Raw genomic sequence first — 22,274 nt, forward strand, 5'->3', positions numbered from 1 at the left:
GTCAACTTATATTTATTTACCTTTTTTAAGCCATAAAACGAGCTTTGTGTAGTGGGATCTAATTAATTTGGAATTGAGGTGATGTTGAATATTTTAAAGACAACACTAGATTGTTCGTTTTTATTTGGCATTATGTTTAACCCAACTGTTGGAAAACTAGGTAGGCGTTTGGACAAATCTGAGTTGAAGTTGAAAAAGAGTATAAAACTCCAAATAGCTTGTAGTACGAAGTTTATTTGGAAAAATATTGTAGGAATTCTATACACCTTGTTTGGATGGTTGTTACCATTGTATCGTATTGTATTATTATTTTAAATACAATGTTTTGATTGTTACTTTAATTGTATTGTATCGTATCGTATCGTATCGTATCGTATTGTTACTTTAAATACAATGTTTGTTTTGATTGTTACTTTAATTGTATTGTATCATATCGTTATATCCATCGTTACATAACGACGAAATGTGTCACTTTATGTAACAACCGATTTGGTGTGGTCGCGTCGTTACCTTGTCTTTTTCTCTCAATCTCACCCTTTATTATTATTAAATTATTTTATTTTATCATTTACCCTACCTTTTTATATAGTAATTTTATCATGTATCATAATTTCTTTTTATAATATTGCAAGTTTATTCTTCATATTGCTGGTGCGTGATATCATGAAATGATGGCAAACAACACAATCTATCCAAACATTGTATTTATCAAACGATACAATACAATACAATACAATACAATACAATACAATACAGTACGATACGATATATTATGAAACAATGCGTAACAACCATCCAAACAAGCTGTAACTTGAAGTTGAATACTGAAAAAAAAAAACAGAATTATTTGAAATAATTCATCTTCCAAGTATTGTGAAATAGAAATAGTTCATAATTTGTGGGTTGCAATTTGTGGTTTTCATTTCTTTAGCTATCATAATCTAAACACAAATATTTTTCAAAAGAAGTGTCTCAATACTAATCCAAACGCACCCCCCACCCCAAAACCCAAAATTACTTTTCAAAAATACTTTTTAAGAACTAATTTTCGGTAGCTTATTTACTCCAAGAATAATCTAATGGAGTGGGGCAAAATATAAAATTAACTTGGCCGACCGAAATTAATCGCATTTGCTAGCAAAAAAGTGTATAAAATATGTATTATTGATCACGCCCAACTATGCCTTATAAAAAGGACAATGCGGTCGTTGCAAATATAATCCGGTTTACAAGTCCGGAGTCGAATCCCACAGAGAACTAAGGCTTAGCTACAGCTGTTCACTATCACCAAGAAGACAAGCTTGAACAGTTCCTAACTTATAGATATTTAGATTCTTGTGTTTAACTAATTGATTAATAAATTAAAATAATAAATTAACAACTAAAGATACTAAGAGTTAGAGACAAGATTAAGGAGGTCTAGAGTTATGATTTCCCCAATTGTCGGAATCCTTCCCGCTATGTCTTCTATAATTTCGCCTAAGTATTCTCTACCGATCATGAGCACTCTTATTACCGTAAATCTCTCCCGAGTAATCACGACAATTTACTAGACGCACTCTCCCGAGCTACGCTAGCTGGCTTTTGATACAGCTCACTTCAGATCGCACCCAAGGCTTCGTTATCCCTAATCCCGCCTTTAAACCCTCGGTTATTGATCCCTCATATACTCTGGAAGTGGTGTTGTTCAACAATTACCTAAATATGCACTCTCTCCCGAGTTATGCATACTAAATAGGTACAGCTAATTGAGAGTTCTTCAATTAACTACAATAAGAACGTAGTTGAACAAATAGAGATTATACTACGGCTCAATTATATAAAAACATAACAAGAATTTATCCTACAAAAGATTCTATCAAAACTTTAGATAACAAATTAGCTATTCATAATAGTATGTAAAACTACAATACTAAAAGTCATAACCAACAATGAAAAATAGGAAGAGGAAAGAAAAAACTTGTAGAAGAATTCCCAAGCCTTGCTCCTATTGTGTCTCTGCCTCCTTAGGTCAAACCTATGTCAAAAATATGTCCAATCCTTTTCTTGGCCGGCTTCCTTGGTTTAATATAGGGTTTAGGGCTTAAAATCCCGTGTTTTGTACCTTGGTTCCTGAAATTTACGCATCCTACCGCGGTTCCACCGCAGTCGCGCCGGAACCGCGGCCAAACACCCTCTCAGATTCTTCAGTTGTCCGCGATTGCCCTCTGCCGCGGTTCTGCCGTGGTCGCGGTTTTTGACCCTGTTCCGTTTGGAATTTGAAAAAACGTAAAACATGGAAGTTGTATACCTTTGATTAGCTTTCCAACAATATATTGTGAAGCCCAAATGGAGTTCTGAGTAAAAAGTTACGTCTATTTTACTAGACAGTGTGCAATATGCTTCTTCGAGTTTTCGTTTTGTTGTTTTATCATCCGTTGATCCCCGAACGCGATCCCGGCTTAATTCCTTGAGCTCTTACTCAGAATTCAAAGCTTCAAACCACTTAAATTCATTCCATAACATCTATATAGCTCGGAATCACACCTACAAGGCATAAAACACACAATTAGTGCAAAACAGTAGCGATTAAAGCGCAAACTCAACTAAAGTGCAGTAAATTAGAGTGTAATAATCGACTAAAATACGTAATTATAGCCTATCATCAACACCCTACACTTAAACCATTGCTCATCCTCGAGCAATCAAACTACACCTTTTTTTATAGACACAACCTTTTTAAACAATTCTCCTAACTCATCACACCAAGAGTATTTAAAATAGACTAAGCACAAAAGCGTAACATCTTCACCTCAAGATTTGACTCATAAGTACCACGCATTATTCACAATTCACCTACTTACTCTAACATAGAGGTCACTGACATTACCTTTCCTTCATGAATCAAGTGCCCTCACACAACAAAAGAGAGTAGTTCCACACAATAAAATTTAAGAACACTTAGGAACTCAAGATAGAAAGAATTCACTCACTCTCAGAAATAACATTCATATGCCACAAAAGATGCACCATAAGCTTGCCCGTAGTGTACTACTCTACTAATGGAGCTCATTCAATCTAGGATCAATTAGGACTTTATTTGGTTGTAATGTAGGCTACGGGACGGGTATGATACATTTAGATATAAGAGTAACTACACCTCCCTAAGCACTTTAATACATATACTTTAACATTCAAACCCCATACTTATGTCAAGCCAAACTCCACCTTCACATCAATATACATCAACTCCCAAATTATTTAAGCCCAATTATATCAAGAGTCACCACTATCAAAGAATATATTTTTTTTTACAGCAATACAACTTCTTTTTTTATTTTTCAATTCAAGAGACTCTTGCTTATCAAATCAGTGCACCCTTTCTCCTTATTTCATTAGTTCCACTCAAAAGCCAAACCAACCACCCCACACTTTAACTTTTACAAAGTTCATAAACAATTCAAGTTCTCATGAGAGGTTACAATGGTTCAATAGATGGTTAATTCAAACAAATGGGTAAGGCTTGTAATGTGGTTGCCAAAGAAACAAGATTACATGCTCAAAGGGGTTAACTACGATACATAATAATTAGGTGGGTAAAATATACATATTTGGCTCAACAAAGAAATGTCTATATCACTTCCTAGACTGAATAAAACTACTATTTTGCTTTGCAAACACACAGGACAAGTTCTAGGCATAAAATGCAATGCACAGAATATAATAAATTCTTACACACACATGACACATGACTCACTCAAGATTGGATCATCAAGACACTCTAGTCAAAGCAGTTAAGCAATGTTAAGATCATACAATTTAAGGTACTTCTACAAGAGTCAAAAACTGAGCCTAAGCGTCACAACCAAAGTACTCACTATTCTCAAGGCATAACAAAGTCAAGAGATATTGCTTCATTTCAAAACACACCACAATGGCTCCTACTCCCAAAAAAAAAACTAACTACACCCGGTTCAAATAAAACCCTTGAAAAAGAACCGTGGTTTAAAGAAAAACCAAGGGGGAATTATTACACTACCTAACAAAAGAAAATCTTTTTGTACTTTTTCTTTAAACTTAAATCCCTCAAGAAAATTGTCTAATAGATCCATCGTGGAAAAGTCCAATCTTTTCTATTTAAAAAAATTATTCAATTAAACTAACACAACTAAAATAGCATAGAAAGTCACCCAGACAATCTCCTCACCCCACACTTAAAATTGTGCATTGTCCCCAATGCACACCATACTAATAAGAGGGTAAAAGAAACTCCCTGGTAGGCTAAAGGCCGAAGCAATAGCAGCTCATGGGGTACTCAGACTTCTCCCAAGCTTGGTCCTTCGTGCGGGTACCTCACGCTTAGTTCCAACCATTTGGTTTGTTATTGCATTCTTCCAATATCTTTGCTTCCATGCTCTTAGAAAATAAAAAATTGACACTACAAAAATAATATAATTAAAAAAAAATTAATACAAAAAATAAAAGAAAGCAATAAAGCTGGGTTGCCTCCCAACAAGCGCTCGATTTAACATCGCGGCACGACGTGAATCACTTTCTGCCTCCACCTCGAACTTATGAATCGCACCACAAGTTTTGCTTCAAGCTTATGATTATGCTCTTGGGGCGGTACAAATTCTTGCGCGCTGAGAAATAGATAGAGTCTTATGCACTTTTTGGCTCTCAATCGAGGAGTGTCACCTTGCCTAGACGGTCTTGAGAATTTCAAAATATAAGGCCCATCTACCTCTTCCTTGGACTCCTTTTTATGCTCGTAAAGATCCATTCCTATTTCACCGTCCGAACATAATGTAGAGAAGTGTTTGGAATGAGGTCCAACATGCTCCAATACATGAACTTCAAGATTTTCGACCTCCTCAACACCCAAAACACTAGAGTCAACTAGATTTGTATCTTCAACGTCCCTGGTTGACTCTAGTATTACTTCTTCAACATCAGCATCCTCAAATTCTAGATGGTTAGAGTGTTGGGGTTCTACTTTGGACCCCTCCATTGGCCCTTCAATTTCCGTCTCTAATGCAAACTGCTCTTGGTTACTATCCATAATATTAACATATTGAACATTAAAAGCTTCAACTAATTGACTCACTTGAGCCTCTAAGTTATGAATAGTTTCATCTTGCCTATCTGCAGCTCTATTTTACTTTGTTGTTCTATAATGCATTTTAACATATCTTCGATCTTCTTTAGGTCAGCTTCCCTAGGTTCTTTGTTCCTATTATCCTCACAAGAAAACATAGAATCATCATAATAAGGGGTTGAGGGAAGATAAGAAATATAAGCACAACCATGAAAGTGACCATCTTGACCACCACACATATCACACATATTCCACACATAAGATTGAGTTGGTGCACATAACTCGCTCTCGGGAATACTTTGATAATTTTGCCAAGGGTGATTTTCATCACAATATGCATAAGGAGGATTAAAAGTAGAATTACCAACATCAAAACTTTCATAATTCCATGATGCCATGTTTTTTCTTAAATCAACAAGTAAAACAAAAAAAATATCAAATACAAAAAAATAAAAATAAAAGTTCAAACTTGAAACCTAGCAATATGTACACCTACAGCTACACCGTTAGTTCCCCGGCAACGGCGCCAAAATTTGATCACGCCCAACTATGCCTTATAAAAAGGACAATGCGGTCGTTGCAAATATAATCCGGTTTACAAGTCCAAAGTCGAATCCCACAGAGAACTAAGGCTTAGCTACAGCTGTTCACTATCACCAAGAAGACAAGCTTGAACAGTTCCTAACTTATAGATATTTAGATTCTTGTGTTTAACTAATTGATTAACAAATTAAAATAATAAATTAACAACTAAAGATACTAAGAGTTAGAGACAAGATTAAGGAGGTCTAGAGTTATGATTTCCCCAATTGTCGGAATTCTTCCCGCTATGTCTTCTATAATTTCGCCTAAGTATTCTCTACCGATCATGAGCACTCTTATTACCGTAAATCTCTCTCGAGTAATCACGACAATTTACTAGACGCACTCTCCCGAGCTACGCTAGCTGTCTTTTGATACAGCTCACTTCAGATCGCACCCAAGGCTTCGTTATCCCTAATCCCGCCTTTAAACCCTCGGTTATTGATCTCTCATATACTCTGGGAGTGGTGTTGTTCAACAATTACCTAAATATGCACTCTCTCCCGAGTTATGCATACTAAATAGGCACAGCTAATTGAGAGCTCTTCAATTAACTACAATAAGAACGTAGTTGAACAAATAGAGATTATACTACGGCTCAATTATATAAAAACATAACAAGAATTTATCCTACAAAAGGTTCTATCAAAACTTTAGATAACAAATTAGCTATTCATAATAGTATGTAAAACTACAATACTAAAAGTCATAACCAACAATGAAAAATAGGAAGAGGAAAGAAAAAACTTGTAGAAGAATTCCCAAGCCTTGCTCCTATAGTGTCTCTGCCTCCTTAGGTCAAACCTATGTCAAAAATATGTCCACTAATTTTCTTGGTCGGCTTCCTTGGTTTAATATAGGGTTTAGGGCTTAAAATCCCGTGTTTTGTACCTTGGTCCCTGAAATTTACGCATCCTGCCGCGGTTCCACCGCGATCGCGCCAGAACCGCGGCCAAACACCCTCTCAGATTCTTCAGTTGTCCGCGATTGCCCTCTGCCGTGGTTCTACCGAGGTCGCGGATTTTGACCCTGTTCCGTTTGGAATTTTGAATAACGTAAAACATGGAAGTTGTAGCTCTTTGAGTTAGCTTTCCAACCATATATTGTGGAGCCCAAATGGAGTTCTGAGTAAAAAGTTATGTCTATTTTACTAGACAGTGCGCAATATGCCTCTTCGAGTTTTCGTTTTGTTGTTTTATCATCCGTTGATCCCCGAACGCGATCCCGACTTAATTCCTTGAGCTCTTACTCAGACTTCAAAGCTTCAAACCACTTAAATTCATTCCATAACATCTATATAGCTCGGAATCATACCTACAAGGCATAAAACACACAATTAGTGCAAAACAGTAGCGATTAAAGCGCAAACTCAACTAAAGTGCAGTAAATTAAAGTGTAATAATCGACTAAAATACGTAATTATAACCTATCATCAATTATATGTATATTATTGGCTATTTTCTTTTGAAGTGGCTAAAAATATATATTTCTCTTTGGGTGATTTGTACAAATAAAATATTTTGATGCCACTATTGGTGTTTTGACTGCTCAGAATTTCAAATTTAATAATTATTATTCCTCGCTTGCGACTTTTTACTTTAAAGGTTTGTCGTGGGGTAAGTGGGAGTTAAACAATAAAGATTATCCATTTTAAGGTCATCGATGTAATTTTCCTAGTTTAAGGCCCTCTATATTTGGTTCAGCCCAAGCAACATACAACTTCTACAACTTTATAGTTTCTATTTTCTACCCTAGAAGACTTGCAAATTACGTACCTTCCTCCTGAAGAAATTGTAAATTGCTCCTTTTCGTACTTTCATCATTCCGTATTTCATCTGAGATTGTCAAATGCAGTAATCCAAAGGTCAGTTCTTGCTATTCATTTTTCTCTTTTGCTGGAAATCTGAGTTACTCAGATGTGAATTTGTGCATAGTCTTGGAAGAAAATATGATGTAAATAAAATTACTTCACCTGATCTGTTGATTTTTATCCAATTACTCAAAAGGTCTTCGAATTAGCTTAAATCTTATTGATTTTTTTTTTTGTTGTATAGTTCTGGATCTCTGAATTTGAGGGATCTGAACGTTGAACCTTCTTTTGAGCATATCTAAGATAATTGCGAATCATTCCAGATTTTCTTTTTCTATTATGTTTTAAAGTTATACTGAATATTGTGATTAAAATTTAGGTTATCCTGTTTTCTTAAGTTTTTCCGTTTGATTCTATTCTGAATACAAGTTATATTGGTATGCTAGAGATTTTACAATATCTGAATTTCCTGTACCTTAATTCCACCCAAAATAATTGAGCTTTCAGTGTAAAGATAAGTGTGAGATTTAGACAACTCGTAGTGTTAGAGAATGCCTAGTCTTAAAGCTACTACATTATTGACTATTGAGCATTGGAGAGAAATGAGTTTGAAAAGGGCTGAATCAATATTAAGGATACATATGGCCAATCCAACTAGTTTGGGATTGGCGCTTGGTTGGTTGATTGATATATTTTGATATTTGCAATGACCTTTACTTTTCTTTTTTCGGGGAAAGGGATGTGTGCTTCTGGTATTTGTAGTTACAATATTTTTCGAGTTCTTGATTGCCAGAAGAAAAAGAATTATATTTCTTTAGTCTTAACATACTCCTAATATTCTTTGGATCTAATAAGATGATTGGTTTTGGCTCGTGCAAAAGATTGAGCAATTTTACTGATATTGATTAGCTTGTGGATCTTTGATTTATAGGGCACAAGAACAAACATGGAAGGATTGTATTCTGAGTTGGAGAATTTTGTTCAGACAGAAAATATGTTGGATAATGACCAGTCGGTGGAGGTTGAGGACAGTGGGTCGGGGGGAAATAGTGAATTAGATCCAGAGGTATCACCATTAATTCCTGGGCTTCCTGATGACATTGCACTTTTCTGCTTGGCAAGGGTTCCTAGAAGGTATCACGCGCTTCTCAAATGTGTGTCAAGAAAATGGAGAGACTTGGTTTGTGGTGAAGAGTGGTACTCCTACAGAAAGAAACATCATCTCCAGGAGAGTCGGATTTATGCCTTAGGTAGAGACAAGTCTGAACAGCTGTGCTGTTATGTATTGGACCCGACTCGCTTAAAAAGGGGATGGAAGCCCATTCTAGGACTTCCGCATCGCTGCATAAGGAGAAAAGGTGTGGGCTTTCAAGTGTTAGGGAAGAAACTATTCCTATTCGGTGGATGTGGCTGGATCGAAGATGCTACTAATGAAGTCTATTGCTATGATGCTGCCATGAATAAGTGGAATCAAGCTGCTTCCTTGGCGGTTCCAAGGTATTTTATCCTTGTTTTGCTTGGTAGTATTTTGAGTTTTGTAGAGTCAACCTGTTAATATTCACTTGCCAATCAAATTTTTTATGACTTCAAATTTCTAAATGCTTGTATGTTCGTTTTCCTGAGAACACTGTGTTTCCTTTCTAGGATCTTTAATCTTTACAGGAATCAGATTTTTTTTGGCACTTATAGGTTAGGTGATGGAAGACTTTTAGAGCAGGCATTTCCGTGCCATGAGAAATTCATGTGGCTCGTTTGCTAATTCTGGTTTTACATCACTGTGATTATTGTTTCCTCCGATGCAGGGGTCTCTCTCCTTTGGTGCATTTATATCGTTCTATAAGTTTTCATGGTTATTGCCATGTAGCCTCACCCTTATCCTACTGTTAAGAATACGAATCTACCATTTGAGCATTTTTCATATTGTTGTATTCATTCAAACTAGCCTTCTCGCACTTCATCACTGTTTGGCCAAATACGTCAGAGCTTATTTGATTCTGTTATTTTCAGGTGCTACTGTGTGTCTGAAGTGTTTGATGAAAAAATCTTTGCAATTGGGGGCATAGGGCCTAATTCCAGTAATTTACCTTCCTGGGAGACTTACAACCCGGAAACAATGAGTTGGACTTTGCGTGAAAATTCCAACATTTTTCCTGATATTGAAGATTCCATAGTCTTGGATGGGAAAATTTACATTCGCGGTGTTTCTTCACCTCTAACACCTGCAGTGCCTGCATTTTTCTTTGAACCTTCTAGCACCACATGGCAGCCGGCAGCTTTTGACTTAGCGTCAGGTTGGCATGGTCCAGCAGTCGTTGTAGGCGGAATGCTTTATGTGTTAGATCAGTCTTCAGGTACCAGGTTGATGATGTGGCAAAAGGATATAAGGCAGTGGGTGGCAGTGGGGAGATTGTCGCCCCTATTGACAAAGCCTCCCTGTCGGCTGGTGGCCGTTGGGAATGACATCTTTATTATTGGGAAGGGGCTTAGCACTGTGGTATTTAATGTTGAAAATGCAAGGAACATGGATGGGGTGTTGATGAGCACTTCCATTCCCAAGTCAATATCTGATGATGATGTAATAAGCTGTAAAGCAATCACAATTTAGGTCTAGGAATATTAAATTGTAACAGCTTGCTGTGACTTGTTATGTTCTTGGCTTAATGGATTTAATACATTGTACAATTTTTGTCAGGTCGACTAGTATCTCTTCATACAATGCTTGACACTGAATTTCCATTAAAGCATTTAAGATTTGGTGTGGAATTGTCTTCATTCTGATTATACTTGCTTATCTAAAATTGTTTAGCAATTGACTGAAAGAATCTAGCAGATGACATGTTAACTAAGCACCATTTGGCATGGCTAACATGAGGAGAAGATAAATATCAAGGGCTCTCTTTAGGGTGGCACTTGCGAGCATCGTAGAAGAAAAAAACAAAGGTTAAATAAACGAAGGAAAAGAATAGCATGAATGCAATATATGGCCATTTGGTGCCAAAATAAGTTGTCAAAAGTGGAATATATGACTCGGATAGCCAAAAAACAAACCAAAAACCATCCTTTTCAACAATTACACAATCAGTTTATGCTCATGTCAGCTTCACAAAGTTTTATACTGTTACGCCGAATGCAGATCTTGAAAATCTTCTAGATTGTGAGCTAATATCATATTAATCAATCAACTATGCCTTAGTCTCAAGCAGATTTAGCTAGCAGAGGCTCGTCAGCTACTCCTTTTCCTTTTAAAGGTAGGATGTATGACTCCGTTGCATGATTGTAGTTTATCAATCCTTGCCATACAATCCTTCATCCTATTTAATGCAACGGGTATAGCAGAAGCACTCTCCAAATTCTTCTTTTTAAGGAGCTGTATTTTCTCAGCTTCTTTCCGGTCCTCTCCAGCTAACATGGCAATATTAGTTGGTCCTCCAACATCTGTAAACAGACCAGGAAAACAATTACAAACAAAACAAAGAGTTACTGAAAATAATCAGTGAGCTTTTAACTTAGGTAGACAATCTTTAGACTGTCATATTAAAACTTTATACAGAAAAGGTGATGCTCCTAATAACGTCAATATTAAACCCTAATGAGAAGATTTGACTAGGGTGCATTTAGCACTCATCACACTATGTGTATATTTCAAGCCTTGTAATTCTCAAACATAGGATGGACATGACCATACCAAACTGGAAATAATACTAGAATACTACCCCTTGCGCTCAATACCTTTTTCTGTGAGTGGTCGTGAAATGTAACAATTTATTTGGGACAGTAGGTGGAACCAGACTGTATTCATTTTTGTCCTAAATCATTTTTTTTGATAAGGTAAATCATTATTGCCACAGCATATGCCGTTTTTGATGTTTTTCATTAGTCTCAAAAGGTTACCGCTTACATAGGTTTTTCTAGAATTATGAACATGGAAGAACTTGCTATGTGAAAGAAGTGAACAACCCAAGAGAGATATCGAGCAACCATTCATTATTCCTAAAGGTGCAGTCCACAGGGCTTTGGTTCACAATATGTTGGGTTAATGGCATGTCACTTCGAACCCTGCCATGGATAAAAACCTGATATTTAAGTGGATAAGTGTAGAGGGGCTGAGCCATTCACGATCGAGTTTTGAACCGTGTAAGTAGCTCGCCCTCGGAGATTCCTCAATTATCCAAAAAACAGTACAAGGGATAATCATGGTACCATCTACACAATGATTCAACAAGTTGGAGAAAAAAGAGATGGTAAGTTTCAAAACAATGATGTTAATCCAAGATTCCTCGCGAACTATATTTTCCTCCAATCCAGTGTGGCACATTCATACAGTGATTTACTACATTCCTGAAGATCAAAGCTTTAACCAACCTACTTTCCAGGTTAACTATTCTTATAATGGGTACATGCTAACTAAAGAGTTTAACTATAAGAGAGCTTTTCATTTAAAAAGAAGTATAAAGAGACAATTTTGTATACAAACAGAGCCACCTGATCCTCTTTCAAAATCATTCATGATGCTATTCTCCCCAATGTGCTTTGAAATTTTTTTGACGAGAGGTTTTGGCTTTCACCATAAACATAGAACTTGAAGAAAGCGTGTTGCTCAATTAATTGGTATTGCATGTATAGATCATTTTGTTCCATTACCCCTTATTTTTCACCTGGTTTCCTAGGATTCCACAAGATTGTAAGTCTTTCGAGACATGTGACTTCACATCTACCTCGTCTGCTTTTAATACCTTTACTCATCATAATTCCACTAATATTATATTCCATCGCATTTACATCTAATCAAACACCACAAAATGACTTGAAGTCAGAAAAATGGTGTTCTTAGCTATTACTATCAAACAACTCTGCTAGAATCCCAAACTGATTAGGGTTCATGCCGCTCTTTGCAGCTTAATAAATCAACCAAAATTTGGGCCTCTATTCACCTGCTTTTATTCTACACTAATATTGTGCCAGAAAAAGCAGAATGAGCTCATAAATTACAACATATATTCAACAATTTCACCTCCAGATAAAGAAAACTAAAATAAATTGAGTATCACAATTTTACTACTAGTAGTCCTACAACGTTACTGAGCAAAATATATATTATTAAAACATTATGCATTTGTAATTTCACAATAAATGAGAAAACCAAGAAACGTACCGGAGCTGCAGGGATCACTAGAGGGCCCAGATTGAAATACGGATCCGTCGTCAAAACGGGTCTCCAAAACGGGTCTTTGAGCCGCAAAAATGGAAGAGAGCTTAGTTTCAAGCTGAGCAAGAATTCTGCCCCGGTACTCCGCTATTCTCTCAGCCTTTTGCTTAACTTCTTCCTCCAGTAATTCTACCTCTTCCACCAGTGTTCCTGCTTCTTCCAGTTCGGTTACGTCATCATTTTGCTCCACGGTTTGTGGCTGAGCTTGACCCAACATAGTAGAGTGGGGATTGGTCGAGTTTGAAATGAATTTTGAGGATCCCTCTTTAGTTGGTACTCCTTCTCCTTCCCTTTCTATTGTGTAACTTGATTGGTTACACAAATGTAACAAACACTTTTCAATCTTAGATTAACATTCCAAAAAAACTTTTGGAATCTTGTGTATCATTAAAGATAAAAAGAAAGTATTATAAAAATAATTATTTTTTAAAACACATCAAAATTATAAGTAAGACACACAAATTAACCGAGATAATATAACTTTTTTAGTTTTTGCAATTATAGTTGTGAGAAGGCACAAGAGAAAATATATGATATATTGATATTGTATGTGATGCAATACAAGAGGTGCTATTTATAGCTACTCTATACAAAGGGGATACTACTCCTATTCCAATGTGGGACAATTACATAGCTATCTCTAACACTCCCCCTCAAGCCGGAGCATATAAATCATATGTACCGAGCTTGTTACATATATAATCAATGCGAGGACTAGTGAGGGACTTGGTGAAAATATCTGCAAGTTGATCATTCGATCTCACAAACTTCGTAGTAATATCTCCTGAGAGTATCTTTTCTCTGACGAAGTGACAATCAATCTCAATGTGTTTAGTTCTCTCATGAAACACCGGATTTGATGCAATATGAAGTGCAGCTTGATTATCGCACACAAGTTCCATCCGACTTATTTCACAAATTTCAACTCCTTGAGCAATTGTTTGGTCCAGACTAGTTCACATGTTGCCATAGCCATTGCTCGGTATTCTGCTTCTGCACTAGACCGAGCAACTACATTCTGTTTCTTACTTTTCCAGGACACCAAATTTCCTCCTACTAAAACACAATATCCAGACGTAGAACGTCTATCAAAAGGTGATCCTGCCCAATCAGCATCCGAGTACCCAACGATCTGCTCATGACCTCGATCCTCAAACAATAATCCTTTACCTGGAGCCGATTTTATATACCGGATAATGCGGACAACTGCATCCCAATGACTATCACAGGGAGAATTCATAAACTGACTTACAACACTCACAGGATAAGAAATGTCGGGCCTAGTCACTGTGAGATAATTTAATTTACCAACCAGCCGCCTATAGCTTGCAGGATCGCTAAGCGGCTCCCCCTGTCCAGGCAGAAGTTTAGAATTCGGATCCATCGGCGTGTCAACAGGTCTGCAACCTGTCATCCCTGTTTCCTCAAGAATGTCTAACACATATTTCCTTTGAGAAATAACAATACCTGAGCTAGATTGAGCAACCTCAATACCTAGAAAGTACTTCAATCTGCCTAGATCCTTAGTTTGAAAGTGCTGGAAGAGATGCTGCTTCAGATTAGTAATACCATCCTGATCATTGCCCGTAATAACAATATCATCAACATAGACTACCAGATAAATACATAGACTTGAAGCAGAGTGGCAATAAAACACAGAGTGATCAGCTTCGCTACGAATCATGCCAAACTCCTGGATAACCGTGCTGAACTTACCAAACCAGACTCGAGGAGACTGCTTTAGACCATAAAGTGACCGACGCAAGCGACATACAAGGCCACGAGACTACCCCTGAGCAATAAAACCAGGTGGTTGCTCCATATAAACCTCATCCTCAAGATCACCATGAAGAAAGACATTCTTAATGTCCAACTGATAGAGGGGCCAATGACGAACTGCAGCCATGGATAGAAAAAGGCGAACTGATGCCACTTTAGCCACTAGAGAGAAGGTATCACTGTAATCTAGCCCAAATATTTGAGTGTATCCTTTGGCAACAAGACGTGCCTTAAGTCGATCAATCTGGCCATCGAGACCAACTTTGACTGCATAAACCCAACGACAACCAACAGTAGATTTACCTAAAGGAAGAGGAACAAGCTCCCATGTACCACTTGTATGTAAAGCAGACATCTCGTCACTCATAGCCTGGCCATCCTGGATGAGACAATGCTTCACCTGTAGACTTAGGGATGGAAACCTAGGACAATGAAGATATAAAAGCATAATGGGGAGATGACAGACGATGATAACTCAAACCAACATAATGAGGATTAGGGTTAGTGTGGTCCGTATACCTTTTCGAAGTGCAATCGGTGTACTAGGAGCAGGATCCGCAGTAGGAGTCGTGTCAGGTGCAGGACGAGAACCAGATGGGCCTGATGTAGGGCGCGAACGACGATGATAAGTCAAGAGTGGTGTTCCTGTGGCTGGGGAACTAGGAGGGATAACACTGGACTCCTCAAAAGTTGGTATGGGTGAAACCTCTGTGGTTGAAGGTGGAGGGGGATTACTAAACTCCTCAAAAGTCGGTATAGGTAAGACCTCAGATATGTCATGGTGGTCAGCAAAAGTGACATCAATTGTGAAGAAAGGTTTAGACTCGAAAAATGTGACGTCAGCTGACATAAGGTACCTATGAAGATCAGGTGAATAACAACGATATCCCTTCTGAACACGAGAATAACCAAGGAAGACACACTTGAGAGCACGAGGAGCTAACTTATCTTTCCCCGGGGCTAAGTTATGAACAAAACATGTGCTCCCAAAAACCCGAGGTGGAAGAGGGTATAAGGCTGACTGGGGAAACAATATTGAATGTGGAATCTGACCCCTGATGGGAGATGAAGGCATCCTATTAATCAAATAACAAGCTGTGAGAACTGCATCGCCCCAAAAACGCAGCGGAACACGAGACTCAATTAGAAGTGTGCGAGCAGTCTCAATAAGGTGCCTATTCTTTCTTTCTGCAACCCCATTTTGCTGAGGGGTACAAGGACAAGATGTCTGATGAATAATTCCATGAGAAGACAAACTGTTGAAACTGAGAAGATACATATTCTAAGGCATTATCACTGCGAAAAATGCGGATAGAGACACCAAATTGGTTTTTGATTTCAGCACAAAAACTCTGGAATATAGAGAATAACTCAGAACGATCTTTCATTAAGAAAAGCCAAGTACATCTTGAGTAATCATCAATAAAGCTAACAAAATAACGAAATCCCAAGGTTGAACTGACTCTACTAGGACCCCATATATCAGAATGAACCAAGGAGAAAACAGACTCTGCATGACTCTCAACACTACGCGTAAAGGAAGCTCGGGTATGTTTCCCAAGCTGACACGACTCACAATCTAATCTAGACAAACGGGATAAACTAGGCACCATCTTTTGAAGTTTGGATAAACTCGGATGTCCTAAACGTCTGTGGATTAGATCTGGAGGATCTGTAACTAGACATGTTGTGGAAGGACTGAGCGAGTTAAGGTAGTAAAGACCTTCTGATTCACGACCTGTACCAATTGTCCGTCCCGTACTGCGGTCCTGCATAATAAAAGAATCATCAATAAAATATATACCACAATTGAGGGCACGAGTCAAACGACTAACAGATGCAAGACTAAAAGGACAACCAGGAACATAAAGAACGGAATCTAGGGTGATAGAAGACAATGGGTTGGCTTGTCCAACTCCTTGTGCCTTAGTTTGACATCCATTGGCTAAAGTAACAGTAGGAAGAGACTGCGAATATACAATATTCGACAAAAGTGATTTATTACCAGAGATATGATCAGAAGCGCCTGAGTCCATGACCCATGGTCCAAGAGTACTAGACTGGGAAACACAAGCAAAAGAATTACCAGCAATAGGAGTATCAGTCTGGGCAACTGAGGCTACTTGTGGAGATGTTGCTTACTTGCTCGATACTGAAGGAGCTCATTATATTCTTCTTTAGATACAGAAAAGCCCTGGTTACCTGTAGTCTCGCTCTGAGCAACGTAGGCATTTTTGGGTGGACGACCATTTAAGGAATAACATATTTCGCGAGTGTGTCCAAGTTTGTGACAATAAGAACACTTGGGTCTAGATCTCCCAAAACGACCGCCTCCTCGTCTATTCTCCATAGCTTGAGATGCCCGAACATCCACTGTCTGGGATGCAAGAACAGAGGAATCAAGTATCTGTGATGAAATCACTGGGTGACTTGGTGCTGCAGCAAGGCGAAGTAATCGAGAGAATAATTCATCAACTGTAGGGACAGTCGAACTCACCAAAATCTGGTCTCGTACTGAATCAAGATCATGAGGAAGTCCAGCGAGTGTAAGAACTACAAACATTTTCTGTCGCTGCTCTTGTTGTTTTGACACACTAGCAGAAACTGGCATCAATGTCTCAAATTCCTCCATGACTGCCTGTACCTGACCCAAGTAAGTAGACATATCTAATTCTTGCTTCTTTAAGTTTGTCATCCGTGATATCACATCATAGAAGCGAGATATATCATTAGTGTATAACGTACGAGCCTTTGCCCAAACCAAATAATATGTCTGGAATGGCCGAAACAAAGGCATCAACTTAGAATCAATAGAACGCCACAAGATGCTACATAATTGAGTATCAATTTTTGCCCAAAGCGCTATCGCCTTTTCATCTCCTTCGCTAGACTGTTTAATCAGATGATCTTGCACACCTTGACCTTTACACCACAACTCGACAGATGAAGCCCAAGCTAAGTAGTTTGAACCTCCCATTAAAGGTTCCGAGGTAATCATAACATTAGAGTTTCCAGAACTCATGCTTTTAGACCCAAAAACATCAATTCCCAAAGACATCTTGTAAATTATTACCAAATAAGAGAAATAATCAACTGTAATCCACTGAAAATAGAGTAAGGAACACTGAACCAGAATAGGAAACTACTGTAGCAGTTGGAAAGTTACTGTTGCAGCCGGAAAATATTCAAAGTGGTCGGAATGAAATAAAAACAGTAGGGGTAGGATCAGAATTACCAGAAGACCCAACTGTTCTGAAGGAACTTTTTCAAAAAATGGCCGGAAGTTCACTTTTTTTTTGAAATCACTATTCACGCCGGAAAAATAAAAAAGTAGTCGGAATTTGGTGTAACCTGAATGGGTAGGCTTGGAATTGCAAGGGAAACAATCTGTCCTGAAGAGTCGTCGCCAAAAAATGGCCGGAAGGTGGCCCACGCAACGTTGGAACTTCGCCAAAAAATTTTCTTTGGACAGCTACAGTACCGCCGGAGATTTTCACTGGGATTTGGTCGCCGGACAGTGACTACTCTTGTGGTAGTGTTGGATTTTGTGCACCACACTGACCGAGACAAAGCAAACGCAAAACAACTTTGAAAGTCGCCGGAAAAAAGGGTTTTGGTGACTGATTTTACTTCCCGGAATCGCTGGAATTTATGCACAGCGATAAATCTCTCACGATAGCTCTGATACCATGTGAGAAGGCACGGGAGAAAATATGATATATATTGATATATTGTGTGTGATGCAATACAAGAGGTGCTATTTATAGCTACTCTATACAAAAGGGATACTACTCCTATTCCAATGTGGGACAATTACATAGCTATCTCTAACAATAGTCCTAAGGCATTTCAAAATTTTAACTGAAATGGTCCCTAAGTATGAATAGAAGTTCTACTTCACCCTTCCTCAATGTCAAATTAATTGAGATGACTTTTGCTCTCGGTTATAATTGGGATTAAATAAGCTTCCGCCATTTGCAAAATAGCTCATCTATGGCCTTATTCATGGATGAAGCATTATTTTGTTCAACTTAATTCCTAATTATGTTGATTAGCCTTTGGGACTGGCACGTGTCCCCTAAGTGGCAAATTTAATTCACCTTTTTAAAGTGGTGAAAAAGGAGAGGTACACGGGTATTGAACGATTAGTTTGGTTAACAATAAGATTAGCTAATCCTTGTGTCACACCTCTTTTCCGAAGATAAAGAGTTTTTCCAATTAAAGTGACATTATTTGAAATGAGATTATTTATTTTAATTTTTTTTTTCACATGGAATAATTATCAAGGTGTCCCAAGTCACCGGTGTCACACCTCCTTTTTCATGAGGGGATAGAGAGTTTTTCCAATTAAAGTGACATTAATCGAAATGAGATTATTTATTTAATTTCAGAGTCGCCACTTGAATAATTTATGATGTCCCAAGTCACCGGTTTATTTTAAATCCCAAATCGAGGAAATTTGGCTCTTATTTATGGTCCGTGAACACAAAAGACCAGGTAAGTTGGTGTGAGGCACTCACGAGTTATGTGGTTTTAGCACGATCGCTTAACCATTAAAATTGGCCTAATTATCTGATTTAAAACATATTTAAAACTTATTGTGCATGGCCGCTCTAATACCGCTTTTAATTATTTATGGAATTCATTTGAACAAGTCGTGACACACTCGTTTTGTTTTTGTAAATATTGCGAATAGCGTCACGTGAATCTCACTCGCGATCTACAACATGTTGATTTTTATTATTATTTGAAGTTATGGTCGAGTCACGTGAAACACACACTCGAATTGGGATTTACGTATCATGACTATGCCACGGAAATCGTACCAATAGTCACGATGATTTATTATATGTTCATTAATGATTATTTCCTAAGGTTTGAGACTGTGCATGGGTCCAGTCCTAATTGTCATAAGAGGAAAGACATCCGGGCCTTTTACTCAGGCCCAAGCAACATCCAAATGAGTTCTGTTGGGTCATTCATTTAGAATGGCCCAAACGAATTGGCCTGGCCTCCGTTATGACAAGGATTTTTCAACATCCCATTTGTAATTTGAACTCAACACTCATACACTGATTTTAAGAGTAAAATCCAGTAGGATCCATACACAACTAAATTCAACTGCGCATAAAAATTGTGCTAACCTTCAAAAACACAATTAAACATGATTCATAAAGCAAATATCACATAGATCTTTATACGCCGTGTCCAGATTATGCTTTTTTAGGATCAGAATTAGCTTTAAAGTGATTAAATTCAACTAATCTAGCATTCATAGGTCTCTCATTATTACAACCAAGCAAACAAACATACGGATTCAAACCAACAGGAATTTGCATTAACTTTCATTCCATTTACCCAAATACTACAAGCTTAGGAATATATGTGTACCTGTTTGAAGCAAAAACAAAAAGCAAACTGGACCGAAAGCCAAATAAATGGGAGATGCTTCGAATTGGAGCACAACTTCAGCGAAAATCAGCAGCTTAGACTTCGAACAGCACTAAAAGGCAGAACAACAGCAGAAGAAATGGACCGAAATAAAGGTCTGAGTTCAGCCACTAAACGGCCAATTCAACAGCAGAAATCAACACACAGCTTCAACTTCGAATTCAAAAACTTCTTGGGAGCCCAGAAAACTACTAAAACAGCTTAGCAGAAATCAGAATGAATTCTTCAAACCCCTTTTTGTCTTTTCTTCAGATCCGGAATTTTTAATTCAAATTTCCATCCCCTTTCTCTAAGTTTCTAAATGTGTGTGTTAGTGTGTATGAGAGAGGAATATTCGTGTTTGGATGGGAGTGAAGTGAGAAAGTGTGTAGAAAAGAGAAAGAGAAGACTGCTAGGGTTTTTGGAAAAGAGGGACGACGCAGTTTTGGAGCTGAACGGTATCACTTGAGACCTGGAGTCAGGCGGGTCGGGCATTTGGACAGACTGGGGCGGGTGTTTCGTTAAAGATTGGGCCTCAGTCCTTGGCCCAGTTCGTTTGCAGCCTTAGTAAACCTAGCTCTTTTCTTTCTTTTCAATATCAGATTTTTGCAAACTCTAGCCATTTTAAACTCAAACTTTAATTTAATCTAATTTTTATATGGCTAGCATATTTATTTATTTTACCTAATGATGGACTAATACAACTATTTAATTAACTAGCCTAAGAATGCAATTTTTTTAGATTTTTAGTTATTTGAAAGATGCATTTAACAATGTAATTAAATCCTAAAATGCAATTTAAAATCTAACAGGCTATGAAAATTAGGGTTTGAACATTTTTTTATGATTTTTATAATTTAAAACAACTCTAAATATGCATGAACAACTCCAAACTATTTTAAAAATTTTTTAGGAGTGATTTGCATTAGGGCAAAAATTAGGTGCTCACAATCGTTTTATTTTAAAATCCCAAATCAAGGAAAATTGACTCTTTTTAAAGTCCGCGAAACACAAAAAATCGGGTAAAAAATTATGTTAACCCAGGAGAAGGTGTCAGGCATTCTCAGATTCCGTGGTTTTAGCACGGTCGCTTTATGACCATACTTGGCTTGATTATCTGTTAATTAAGTATTTTAGAACCTATGTGCGTTTTCATCTTTTATCGCTTTTACTTACTATGGTGTTTATGGAATTAATCTTTGAAACAAATCACGTGTATGTATTCGCTTTTGTTTGGTGTGTCAAAATTATATCACACGTACGTGTACACGACTAATAACACTTTATTATTATTAAAATTATTTTGTCAAAGTTGCGTGAACGCATACCTTGCCTTTAATTTTGAAAATCGTAATTATGTCACGCGAACGTATACATAATCACGATGATTTGATTAATTAAGAGCACGACTAAAGCATTCTAACTTATTCAAGAATTAATTATTTTCCTAAGATTTGAGATTATTGTAAGGCAAGAGAATTATGAATGGCATTATGGAAGAAATGTATGTTTTAACTAAAAATTATTAACAAGAATAATTATGTTATAACTTAATTAATTTCTAGCATTCTTTCTTTACCCTTGCCCGATAAATTACACATTAAACCACAGAGGGAATTAAATTGCCAATGGATATTGATGAGATTCAAGTAAATGCAAATGTTGGGTCTTAAATTAGTCTTTTTGATGTTTTATACTTCAATACTATACAGGGGGAGTGATTTGTGTGGTGACAAAATTTTCGCTTAAACTGATTATGGAAGAACCTGGTTCTTCTATGTGTTCCTTATGCTACTGTTGCGAAATAATAAAAAGTAAAGAACACAAGTATTTTTACGTGGAAAACACCCGGCTCAAAATGTGAAAAAACCATGACCTACTACTCAGTAGGATTTTTCCCAACACTTCACTAAATTACTAAGTCAAAACAACATTTACAAAACTCTTTGTAAACCTAATGATTACCTCTATTCTCGTTGTAGCAACCAGTCTCTAACTGTTGCGACAACTTCAAGTTAACTCTAACTTGAATGCTCAAAGAACCTATTACAATTGCTTCTAGATAAAGCTGAAAGGTACAATATGAAAACACCTACTACAATTGAACTAGAAATAAAGAAAAACATATAAAACTCTTTATGGAGCTGGTTCTTCAATCTAGTTCATGTAGCTTCAGGTTTGCACACTTTAATTACACACAAACTGCTTGCAAAAAGCCTTGCTATTTTGCTCTCAATTCACGTTGAATTTCTGTTTTTTTGTGCAACACCTGTAATGTGAGAACATCCTGCAATTTATAGAGTTAGTAGATGAAGAAATAACTAGAGTTCTGATGCAACTCTTCCTTGGTGAAAGAGTTCTAGTTCATCTCAACTTTTAACCCATTCCCT

General features: G+C 37.3%; 2 protein-coding genes across 3 annotated transcripts; one reads left to right on the plus strand and one right to left on the minus strand.

Annotated features, from left to right (window-relative positions):
• The first annotated feature begins 7,381 nt into the window (after positions 1-7,381).
• LOC107769598 (F-box/kelch-repeat protein SKIP4) lies at positions 7,382-10,160 on the plus strand. Its single transcript, XM_016588824.2, has 3 exons — positions 7,382-7,523; positions 8,401-8,966; positions 9,477-10,160. Exons 2-3 carry the CDS (start codon positions 8,416-8,418, stop codon positions 10,072-10,074), a joined length of 1,149 nt encoding a protein of 382 aa, XP_016444310.1. The 5' UTR covers positions 7,382-7,523; positions 8,401-8,415; the 3' UTR covers positions 10,075-10,160.
• Positions 10,161-10,415: 255 nt separating this feature from the next.
• LOC107769599 (uncharacterized) lies at positions 10,416-20,300 on the minus strand. Of its 2 annotated transcripts, none has more exons than XM_075217877.1 (3): positions 19,846-20,300; positions 12,622-12,980; positions 10,416-10,904 (listed from the first exon to the last, which is right to left on the minus strand). In XM_075217877.1, exons 2-3 carry the CDS (start codon positions 12,890-12,892, stop codon positions 10,693-10,695), a joined length of 483 nt encoding a protein of 160 aa, XP_075073978.1. In that variant the 5' UTR covers positions 12,893-12,980; positions 19,846-20,300; the 3' UTR covers positions 10,416-10,692. The 2 variants fall into 2 exon arrangements, with proteins under 2 accessions (XP_075073978.1, XP_075073979.1); XM_075217878.1 differs by having other exon boundaries at positions 12,622-13,009; positions 19,846-20,139.
• Positions 20,301-22,274: the final 1,974 nt, after the last annotated feature.

This window comes from Nicotiana tabacum, chromosome 7 (assembly GCF_000715075.1).
Source record: "Nicotiana tabacum cultivar K326 chromosome 7, ASM71507v2, whole genome shotgun sequence".
Classification (NCBI taxonomy): Eukaryota; Viridiplantae; Streptophyta; class Magnoliopsida; order Solanales; family Solanaceae; genus Nicotiana; species Nicotiana tabacum.